Source organism: Vanellus vanellus (genome assembly GCF_965231255.1).
Source record: "Vanellus vanellus genome assembly, chromosome: 4".
Taxonomy (NCBI): domain Eukaryota; kingdom Metazoa; phylum Chordata; class Aves; order Charadriiformes; family Charadriidae; genus Vanellus; species Vanellus vanellus.
Window position 1 is genome coordinate 54,180,064 of NC_138909.1, and position 12,307 is coordinate 54,192,370.

Below are 12,307 nucleotides of genomic sequence, written 5' to 3' on the forward strand. Positions count from 1 at the left end.
ACCTGAAGCATGCCACGGACAGGAGTTTCTGTTTCATTTGGAGTTGTTACCAAGGATTATAGAGTTTAGTAATTTTGTATCTTTTGTTCAGAACCTGATGGACTGCCGGGCATTGTGAAACAGCCCCTCAAGCAGATGACCTTTAAGGGTTGCTCCATATGTCTGTATTTATCAACCTTTCCTGGGAACTCTTTTTTTTCCTGTGGCAGCCTAAGCACTCCAGCTTTAAAGTTTTCTGGTGATTTGCTCCAATAATAAGTCATAGTCTTTTAATCCTCGTAACGAAGGTGCCTTAACTGTCAGTTTCATTAGAGAATGGTTTCTTTTTGCCGAAATATCTGAGCTTTGCAGAACTTCGGGCATGTTCAAGAATTTTTCTTTTCCATTTTCCAAAAGCAATCGACGCTTTTCCATTTGATTTCTATTGATGCTAATTTCAAAAATCTTCATTCAGAATTTCTTGGCGTGTCCTTTGCTCCTTTGTGAAGTTGCTGACTCTTCAAGGTACTATCGTCGCAAACTGTGTAATGTAACTGTAATCTGCTGCCTCCCTCGACATACGAACTACGTGAAGCAGTCAGAGGGATTGTGACGAAGGGCCACCAGCTGTATACAGCAGGCATGAGAGTCTTTGTTCGTTGTTAGAGAAGCCTGCTTCACAATTTCCGCTTTTCGGGGACCACTCTCTGGATTTGGAGTCATGACTTTGGGGGCTTTCTCTTGAAAAACTGAATATTTTGCATGGTCTTGTTAGTGCACAATAGCTTTAAAATAAAGGAACGCAAAGGAGAAAAAAAAAATCTAGATCATATTCTCCATGAAAATTAAGCAGCTGACCAATGTCATAATCAACCCTCTCTGTTTATGAGTGCATTTTTGCTATGTGCTGAATAAAAATCTCACCGTGCAAATAGTTGCTTCTATTACTGTTGTGCATGAATTCCTCAGTCATAACAAGAAGAATCTGGGAGCCTCTCATTTATGTTGAGCCTTTCTTCTTCCAGTCTGAGGACCCATATTGGGGTAAAACTTCACAGATGTACTTAGACTAATGCAAATGACACCTAAAAATCTGTACATCTAACTCTTACTAGGTTCAGAATAATGGAGCTATAAAAAGCTGCCAAACTTAGATGAGCTGAAAGAAAAGCTTTATTTCTAAAGATACACAAAGGGAACGATGCAAGCTGTGACTGATGAGGTGTGTCTGAAATGTTGACAGTTATCAGGCAAATGGCATTTCGTTCCTCTTGCCAGCGATGATGGAGCCCAGCTCAGCATTACAGTCTACAGAAGCTGATCTACTTTTTCTTGGAAGTGTGGTTTCCTCCTTTTAAGGAGGAAAAGTATGAAACAAAAATGTTTTAGTTCTTTGAAAATACATGTTTTTTATGGAACAGCTATCTATCTGTTCCTAGCCCTAGAGCCTGTAATGGGAGGGATTAGTCTTAAGGCAATATTTCCCTTGGTTTTTTTCTGTCCATATGACTTGTAAGCTCCTGGCTCCTTTTTTATACCACGGAGATAAGCTTACAAAGCAGTTGCGATGCCTCTTGTCACTATGAATCTGGCAAAATTCTTCCAACAATAGGAAATTGCACAGTACAGTAATCTTTGCTCCTTGCTTTGGAGCTTAACACTGGAAGATCTGGACTTTGGGGCTGATCTTGTGTCCAAAGACTAAAATTCCCATTGGCAGCAGTGAAGCAGAATTGGGTATGTAGTCCATGGGAAGTGATTTGAGTCTATAGAGAAAGGTAGGCATGCTGCTCATTATATGGGACAGTTTTTGCGTCTGGTAATTTGGTAACCGCCTTGGTAAATCATGTATTTCATGAAATTTAAAGTGAATGAAACTTTGAATGAAATAAAATGAAACTTAAAAAAAGAGGGGGGAGAAAAAGACAAAGATATACCAAATATACCCGGGGGTGGGGGGAATAATCCCATTTTGACTGTAAAAAGGATTATGTAATGTGATGGTTATTTGCACACACAGAAATAAATGCCAAGGCTTAGGTTCTGTTTAGCTGTTTAGGGCAACAGAGCTAACCTATGAGTAATGATACAGCGTATCAAACTAGTGGGTTCTCCTAACATCTATCATTGAACCTGACCCAAGATATTTGGAAGCAGAACATCAAAAATGAATGTCATCTGGCAGCAGCCAGATCACTACCAGAGTTAAAATAGCTCTGGACATGTAGTTCATGGTGTGTGATACACAAGTGGTACATATCTGTTTACTTGTGGGTGTTGTAGTGGTGAGGTTGTTCAAACTAACAACCGGGCATCACACCCTTCAGCACTCGGCTCTTGGGTCACAGATAAAAGAAACTATGTTAGAAAGAGGTTTAGCTTATATTTATGAATAATATTAAGAGATATGCAGGATTTAGATACTCACTTTATTAGTTATTGTCTGAATATCATAGCAGGCATAACAAAAGCATATTATTTAAGTGAGGTCACTTACCCCTTTTCTTCTTTGATGTAATCATGTGGTAGGCTGAGATATGTATTATACTTTGCATTTGCAAACCATGCATTTACGTTTGTATATTATGCCAGAATAATTTTAAAAGTTTCTCTTACTGCCAAAAGCATGTCTTTCTACTGAGTTGCCTTAGTGGTAACCACTATACGTTAGTGAAGTCTCTCTCTTACAAAGGATTGCAGCAGGAGGCCTCAGAGATGCAGAAATAATAGAATATGACATATTGAAATTGAAATGAAGACCACCACCTTACAGTGGAAAAATCACTTGATAACAAAAGACTGGTTTTACTTTTTATTATCAGACTTTTTTTTATCTAATCACATCTGATTCTTTTATGTATTCGTTGTCTTTTGTCTATTTACTATAATTTCAGTGATATTTTATCAGTGTCCCACATCTGATGTAATTTCACACACCTAACCTTCGTTTGGTTCTTGCATCTTTCTTTGTCAAGTATAGTCTAATCTTAATGACTTTGAACGTATATTCCTTTGATATTACCTGTCTAGCCCTTATCAATTTTCTCATCATGCCTAATCTGTACATTTTTGTGAAAAACTTTTTTAGAATTTATTTTATAAGAGTGACTAGGAGTTCCAGGCATGAAATAAGACTCCATTGTTGAACAAACTGTACCTATGTTAACAAAAGGATCTCTTTAATTTTCAGTTATTTCTGTGTCATATATGATGCACAGAATAAAAGGCAAATGGTGGTTTGAATTCTCCCTCACGTTCAGAGGTCAAAGAGCCCTGCTGATTGATTTTAACTTGCATTAAGCATCACATTACCAAAAAAAAAGGTCCTGCGACTGAAATGGTTTTAGTAGTTCAGCATTGCTGACTTTTTAATCCTCATTCTTGCAGAATTGCTATACTTATGCAACACTGAGAGGAGGGAAAAGCAGCAAAACCTAACTTGCAGTTAAATCAAGTAGTTATAGCTTGAATTTACAGGGGGAACAGAGCTGTTTAGCAACTAGGACCGTATGCTATTTTGCAAATAATGTTGTTATAAGGTGAGAAGAAACCCAATCATTACAAAAACATGCAGTTTATTCTTCGCTTCTTTGCATTACTGTTGCCTGCAACATCCGTAATGATGAAAGAGGACTCCTCTCTGGGAGATTATGTGTAAACAAGGAACCGAAACGCCCTTCTTTCTTCAAAGAGCTTTCAATTTCCTTTCAGGTTTTCTGCTTTCTCTACTTCATTTCTGTCTATGTTTTTGCCACAATTTAAGGTATTCTGATTTGTAATGCATTTATGGAAAGGGAGTTAAAAATATATTTCCAACTTGCTATCTAGTTTCATGCACCATGACAGCAAGGCCGTGCAGATTAATGAATCTAGAGGCAAAGGTGAGGAAGATAAAGGTATTTTTTTTTTTCCCCTTCCCAAAACAATTTTTGATTGACTTTGTGAACTATGTAACATACAGTTCTCCCTCGTACCCCACAAATTACAACAACACAAAAAATCTTTATTTTTAAAAGCAAATAAAGTTGCCAGAAAGTTGTGAGATCCTTTTCTCATTGGCAAGATTTGAATTTTATACATTTCAACACTGCAGTCTGTCGCTTTCTGTTCCATTCAGTAAGGTAACAGATGCAACCTTCAGAAGCAGCATAATCTGCTTGACATCCACAGACAGAACCGAAGTCGGGGAAATAATTTTTTGATATTCTGTATTAGTAAACCCCTAACAAGATACTGGAGGCAGGAAAAAAGCATTTTTCAAGTCTGCTATAAATAATAGTGACAGAAAATAAATCATAGAAGTTCCTATTGTAATGGGAAAATACTGTTACCTAAATATACAGAATATTGCTCATAATGGACTGTGAAGTCCTCTGTCCTTCATCGGTGCAGATACTTCTGCATATTCCTCAAATGAAAGTAGCAACTTCTGTGATGGCAAACAGTAACTATAGGAACAAATAACATCCACTGTGGTTAAATTAATGAAGTGCTCTTTTTCTGAAATGCTCTGGGATGATTTTTCTGTTTCAGAAATGAGATCTTGACCATATTTCTGATTTCCTCCCCCTCCCTTCTATTTCTACTTTAAACAGTTGCTCAAATTCAGTGTCTCATATATTAAAATATTCAGCTAGCATAAAAGCTCAAGTAAATACCGAAGCTCCAGATTCCATGTTTGCAATAGGATCAGGCAGAATATGCCATATGTCCTGTGTTGTTCCACTGTTGAAAGTTGTTCTGTGTTGCAGATTTCACAACTGTATTTTATAAAAAACTTAGACCACCTCCCTACCCTAATTGTTCCTATTAAGCTCTTCTAATATATATTCTATTGGCTGAAATGGAATCAGTATAATGTTTTCTAATCTTTTTCTGGTTCATTGCAAGGTCCATCAAAACCAAAAAAAGCCTTTCCACCTACTTTAGCTGAAGTTGGATCTCGTTGATAGCTCTGAAAGTTTTTTGTGATGGTCACATATAATGAGCTTGATGTCTTAATATGTTTGCCTTAAGAAAATGTTGTGCAGGAATTAGTATTAGACTTGAACTTCTACATGGATTAATAAGTAAATAATCTATTTTGTTTCCTGTTGAGAAATTTTGAGAAGTCAACACAGTGCCTGTATAGGGTGAAGATATATGTAAAGTACATGTAAAGTCCTGAGTGTGTCTGAAAAGCCACCACTTTATAAGAAAGCATAGGACATGGAGAGTTATCAGAGGTCACAAGTCTGTGTATTTAGGTGATGAAAATTACTGTCAGGTGTTATATAAAATGGAATTTTATTGCTTTGGAATTGAGCAGTGTTATTGCTCAGCTTTAATAGGTATATAGCGTTTTTCTACTTCAAAGTCTGGAAGACACATTTATTTCTCAAAAGAAAAGAATCGTGATGATGAATTCTTGTTCTTGCCAAGGTCACATAATAAAAGACATCTCTTCGGCAGAGTGTTGGTCAGCAGCACAGACCAGACTGACTTGATGTTGCAGTGCAGGAGCAGCCTTGATACTATCTGGAGATGGAAGTGCCGGAGCGTCCTCCAGATCAGCTTTGATTGATGTAGATAATATAGCTGGGGAGAAACCTGGCCTGCCAGTGTGTTTGGGAACACACTTACTCTTAAGTGTGAATGGGTGCTGGTACTCTATGCCTGACTGCTTTGATGTGCCTTAGCTGCCGTCGTACCAACATGGCACCGGCAAAGTGATACATCTGAGATGGCACAAAGCTTTTCTAGAAAGACTCTGATGTCACAGGCGGGATTTGTAGGCACTCTGAATTCAAGGATAAAATATGTGAGCTTCATGGACCTGAGTCAGAAGCACACCAGGCTTTTGTCTGTTCACAGCACCTACCATTTTAAGCAAATATAGACATGGCCTTAATTTACATGTTACTCCGACTTGGTCTCATCTGCCTCTGAATATCAATTTTCCTTGCTTTTTTGCTGTTTAATTCAAGACTAGTTCAATAGAGCTAAGCTTCACCGTTCCTGCTACAGTGCTGCAAAGCACCCAAAGTCAAGTTAATTAGCCTTTATTAAGGTACACAAAGGTTTTGCAACTTATGCGTGTTCTGAACACCTGTAAATCTGAACACCTTTGTGTCTATTCTGGATTTTAAAACCACGTGTTAAGCTTTTGTGATGGTGAAGTGATTTCTCTGCCATTCTGCCTATATTTTGTAAAGTTTCTATTTCTTGCAAAGATTTTTCATTCTAAAATTTTCTGTTTTCTTTAGGGAACAGCAATACTACAGTCTGGAGTCTTACCAGCTATACCAGGTAGGAGCCATTTAGTTATTTGCTTTGTTAAAGAATAACGCTTAAGTCCCAAATTGTGATGAGAAACAGATTTATGGAAGGCTATATTGAGAGGTACCCTGTCGGTGGGTGGTTTTGCTGTTGCAATTCATGACTGAATAATATGAAATGCATTATAATTTGTAGTATCTTTGGTTGCAAAAATTAATGTATTTGTTTGCCCTTCCTTTGGTAATCTAAAGAGGTGCAAAGTTGTCAGTTTCCATATAAAGTTGTTTAGTGTTTTTTCTACCTAGGTAGTTGAAGAACATCAAGAAGTGTTCTTTTTAGGCTATATTAACACCAAGGGGAAACTTGATTTATACATTCACTGTGTATACCAAGTTTTATAAATAACACAAAACCACAGGAATACTTCCTTACCAGAGGCAACATGGAGATGCTTCTCTCGTGTCAGTGGAACTACTGACTGACAGACAAGTCAGTAAAGGGAGGAAGCTGAGTATCTGGCCTGGAAAGATTATTTAGGCAAAGGTAACATGCTGACTGTCTTTGCATTGTAAATCTGCCCATCAGTAGAACGTGTTGGTCATTTGGGGTTCTCTGTTTGATGCAGCCAAACTGGTCTGGCACCCTTTGTATCATCTTTTTACTCCAAAAATAACATTTCATAATTATTTGCATTTTTTTGTACTCTCTCCATTTTGTTTCTTCGAGACTTCTGTGCAAAGAATTTGTTTAATGTCTTAAACATCTTTATATTCCTCAAACTGTTTACCTGATAATTCAGTAAATCCATTAAATTACCGGGTTGCCTGCTTCCAAGAGACGTAGAACAGCTTTTTGTGCTTGGGTTTCATTATTACTTTTAAAAACCCTGGCAAATAAGTAAAGAAGTACAGCTGGTTGATACTTGTGTGAACAAACCCAGTAAGATACCTAGGATTGGAAGGTGTCTCTGGAGAAGGTCATAAGTAACTCTACTCCTTTGTCTGTCTTAGCAGGAGAAAATCCAGAAGCATTTAGCAGATCTTGTTCCTAGTTATTCCACTCGAGTCAGTAAAATTAGTCTTGATTTATAGATGTGTAAGTAGAAGCACAAATTGGATCGTTAACTCTAATTTTATCTTTCCTTCTGATACTCAGGTTTCTAGTCCTCTAATCAACCCATGGAAAACAGAGCACTTATGATTAAAGTGTGTGTAAATACAGGGGAGCTTGGGTCTACAGCCGTGTGTGGTGGGCACAGTATTATTTCTGCATTAGTTTCAGTGGCAAATTAATTGTGGATGAAAATAATATTTGACAAAAACTTAATCTCAGACTATTCACGCAGATGATGGAAATAGATGTTTTGATAAAACCCATCATTAAGCAAATTGGAAATGTAGAAATATAGGACAAATTTTTAGATCAACAGAAAGGGAAGATATAAGACTGAAGAAATTTGAGTGGGTGGGTTTTCACATCTGGTGCACTGGGTAAATATTGTTTAAGAAAAGAACTGAACACTTGTTGAAATAAGTATAAATGCAGCACCTAAAGCCAGTTGACTGAAGTTTTTAGCTATCTTTGTGGGGTTTCATCTCTTAGATGCTCTCATATACCTGTAGAACTTTATTCTTCAATACTACACTATTTTTCAAAATACAAACAAACCCCATGTTTTTTCTGTCTTGTCGCATTTTTATTATCTTCAGATATTTCATTTTAAAGTATTGTCTTTTATATATGTGAACATTTCAAGTGTAATTGAACTTGACATTGCAAAGCTTTTAAAATAATACTGTAGCCTTTGAATGTTTTGTTTCCACCATCTTTAATCCAAGCCGTTAACTGAAGGTCCCCGGGTGCCGAGCAGTTATTCAAACAGTTCTGTCAGACTGAAGGAACAGCATTAGAACTTTTCCAGGTTTCTCTATTATCATTTTTTAATCCATTGCCGAGGATGACATAAGGGCACTCTAACTTGAGGTAACTGCTTTCAAAACCTGTCTTGAGCGTCTACATGGCAAGATACCTTTACTAGCATGAATGATTGTACGCTGACCCAATACACAGTTATATTTGCTAGTGTAGCAGTCGACTTAGTCATAACGACATTCCTTTTTTTATCGCAGAAAGGGCTGTATTTTATTTTATGAATGCAAACCCACTTCCAGTGCTACAGGTGCCCACATGTTGCTCTTGAATGCCTCAGTCCTGTAGCAAGAACTGGAGTTAAAGAATCAGGATCAATTGTTTAAACATTTTTCAGTTTATTGGTAGTGAATGTGGGTGATATTCCCTTTCTACTGTTAGTTATACATACTGAGCAATAGACTCAGCAACTTCAGAGAAATGTGTCTAAGTAATGGCAAGCTAAAAGTGTTCATAAATGCAGCAACAATTCTGAATTGTATCAGTAGATCGAAAAAACAAGCTGGGGTGAATCATTTAATTCTAGTTTAAATAATTTGGTTGCCTTTGTTATAAATAACTTTGTAAAGACTGATTAGAAAGAGAGACTGAATTAGATTGCTTGCATTTGTAGGAGGAAAGTGGTCCTATTGTTATCATAGCTTTGTAGTACAGATCAAGGTAAGGGATTCTTTGGAGTTGTATGATGTGGGAATGCTGGCTCTTAAATATAATAGACTGCATTTATGGTTATTATGGACCTTAAAATACCATGAGAGGACAGAGGTTCAAAAATGTGATTCAGATTTCCTGATTTCTGAGACTGCTGGATTCTGGAGGCACCTAAGTTTAGTACATTTGGTCTAAGAAGTTCTCATGGGACCTATACAGAGTTTCTCTTGAATGCTTAGGAAATTCTGTAGCATGATCTAGTGGATGCAATTGCAGAGATATATATGTAGGTCCTTTTCTCAGGAGCTGCTTCTGTGTTTTGAATTAAGGGATCACAAATGAGATGCACATTCAGTGTTGAGAGGTGGAACCAAAAGACAGCACATTGCTTCACAGAATGGTGCGCTGAAGAGCTCATCATTATCTTGATTATCTTTCTGGTACTATAAATCAAAGTACTGTAGGAAAAACAGGGCTGAAGGCATTCTCTAGCTCAAACCTCTGCCCTGCCGTTGGGATGTACTTCTGTGTGTATGTCTGAGAGGTGTTTGTTTAGCATGTTCTGCAGTGAGAATCCTTAATCCACTTTAAATCATCTGAAGTCTTTTGCTAGTCTTACATTTAGAATGTATTTCCTAACAATTGCGGTGTTTCTCGCTGTGATTTAGGCCTGATACTTAAAACTTGTGCCCCTTTCTACTTCACTGCAACAGCTTAGATAGGAACCTCCAGTCCTTACTTATAATGTCTTCATGCTCTCTTCTAAAATATTTGGATGTTCTCAGTTGAGTAGAACTCCGTAACAGTTTTCACGTTTTATCAATGATGTTTAAACCATGAGGTTATTTTGTAGGGAGGGAAAAAATGCAACTATTTTTGTCCTTGTTTGCCAGCTCTTCCAAGTGAACTGAGCAGTCTGAATCCCAAGACTCCTATTTAGAGAGGCTAAATGGGAGCTGGAATGAGTTTGCAGAAGTGCTTAGGGTCCCTATGCAATCCCTGGAGAAGACATTTTATGCACCATATTTCAGAAGCTTTTGTCCCTTCCCATTAGCTACAGGGAAGCTGATTGCCTGGGCATTCCCAAGAGCCAGACCCAGCTTTGGGCATTTCAGCACTCAAATTACACATCTATAGTGGGAGGTGTGATCTCCCTCTTCTTCTGTGCTGGAGGCTCTGGCATTGCAAAAATCAATAGCTGAATGGGAAAATAAGTTAACAAATATCCTCCCGTGGAAGCATTTAATATTGTTAAGTTTTGTGACTTTTAAATTCTCTTTTCTTTTCTTTTTGCCTGTGCAGTTCCATTTTTTTTCCATATTCCACAGCAGCAAATTCATCAGCATTGCCACAGACACTCTTGCTATCTGACAGCCACTTTGCTTGTAATACCAAACTTACAGAATGCTTGACGGGAAATGTTCTGGGGGGATGAATTAGGGAATAAACATAAAACAATGCTGAGGATTGGGATTCATCTGAAACGTCAGCTGAATGCTGATTACAAAGATTGTATCTCTATTAAATTGTTCTTAGGTAGATAGGGAGTCAAGGTAGGGAGATAAAAAGGAAGAATAAAATTAAGTATATAACGGGTGATGGGTGCTGAAAATGAACTCAGCTGTTTGACAGCTTAGCTTTTATGATGGAAAAACAGGCTTTCTTTCATGCATTTTTAAAATTTTATTGTGAACCTATGCAGCCTGATACTTCTATTCCAAGCTTAGGAATAAGCTTTCAAGGAATTAATTGAGAGCAGTGAGAAAGAAGAATCTGGGCCGTGCTGTGTTGGTTGTTGTTGCTTAGGTTGAAAATATTTTATAATTCACGATTTATTTTTTTTTTTTCAGAAAATATGTTGCCAACACTTCAGATGTAGGAAGACAAATTACGCTATGTTACTTTTATTGGGCCAATAAAGGACTGTGCGCTGAACAGTGGCCACTGTAAATATGTCATACCTCATAGGGCTAAACACTGTAATAGGAGAGCATTATTATAATGAGAAAATGATTAATAAACCCCTGCCATAATATGACATGTTCTTTCTTGATTGTGGTCTGTTTTATAAGTGCACTGAAAATAATTCTGTGGGGGAAGAAAAATAGGAGCTCAGAAAAAGTGACTTAAGTAAGCTGATTAAAATACATATTGCATTTACAAGCTAAACCTTGGCCTTGGTGGCTCTCTGAATTACTAGGGCCTGACAGGAGGGGAAAAAAAAAAGCCACTGCGGCGAAACCCTATGCTAGTGAGTGATCCAAATGCTGCTGCTTCATCCTCTGGGCTGAGCAGGCTCAGCAGGTTCCTTTTCCCATTTTGGGGGTGACACAAGGTGGTAAGTCCATGTCACAGTGACCCTCTAGTTCTGCCTTTTCTGTATTCCTGATTTGCTTCCCCATGCCTCCTCTGACAACTGAAATGTGGGGAAAGTACATATCCCAGCCTTCTAGAACACAAAGGTGAGGAACCCTGTTTGCAAACATAGCGATTATTTCAGCTTTTTTTTTTTTTTTCTGTTAAGATCAATCCGTATGTGATCTTCATTCTTAGCCAGTGTAGATCCTGAGCTTCAGATGCATCAAGATTTTTGGAGCAAATGTATGTAAATCATCCTCGTAGGATCTTTTTCAAAGAACAGACACTGTTTCCTGGTACAGGAAAATAGCCGTGATTCTAGCTTAACACTTGCATTTTTACGGATGGGAGACTGGGCTGGAGTGGGCCTACAGCGTGGGAAGATGAATATTAGCTAGAGGTAGTCAGATCCTCTGTGATTTTTTTGGACACTCTAAACAGACATCTTTGTGGAGCAATATTTCAACCGTCACTGTGCTTGAATGCATTTCTAATTTCGAGTGATTTTACTACTTCTGAAGTTGACTGTTAGAGAGAGGGGAGGCATTTCCAAATACGGTAAAATCTGTAGAGCAAATAAGCATTTTTAAGCATCCCCTTCAGCTTTTATGTATTGCAGATAAGGCCATTTGTATAGTAGAAAATATATGAAGAGTAACAAACCTAGGGAAGTTTTATAGGGCAATTATACAGCGCCAGGAAGTCTTTTATTATATTTACATGATAAAACCTCCTGGTGTACTTGCAGTATTTCTCCCGTCAATCAGTAGTTCTCGGCTTTGGATGCTCTTTTAAGCAAGATATCTGTTTTCAAAGGAGGAGATGGAAATGTTGCTTGGCTGAGTGCATCAAAGTACTTCATCATAAAGGTAGTTTTAATTCAATAAGAAGCAGGAATTTATTGTAGAGCATAGTGTTTTCTTCTGTCCTGACTCCTTGTCAGCAAATTTAATAGCCCAGACCTGCAGAGTTTGTCGCCTACTCCGTGAAGGCAAAGTAGAGGCTGGGCAGTGAGAAGTGATCGCTTGATAAATGCAGTTTAGTGTTGCATGTGTGTGCTCACTGGCCATATAATGATAGGCGACAGGATTTGAAAGTGTAAACTCTCTGGTCTTAGTTTATAGTGTGTATT

At 37.8% G+C, this 12,307-nt stretch overlaps 1 protein-coding gene across 1 annotated transcript in view; it reads left to right on the forward strand.

The window, feature by feature from the left end:
* DOK7 (docking protein 7) overlaps positions 1–12,307 on the forward strand; it is a 69,956-nt gene that overhangs the window by 48,057 nt on the left and 9,592 nt on the right. Inside the window, exon 8 of the mRNA XM_082482642.1 lies at positions 6,225–6,267. Coding sequence (XP_082338768.1) covers positions 6,225–6,267 — 43 coding nt within the window. The remainder of the gene's footprint in view (positions 1–6,224; positions 6,268–12,307) is intronic.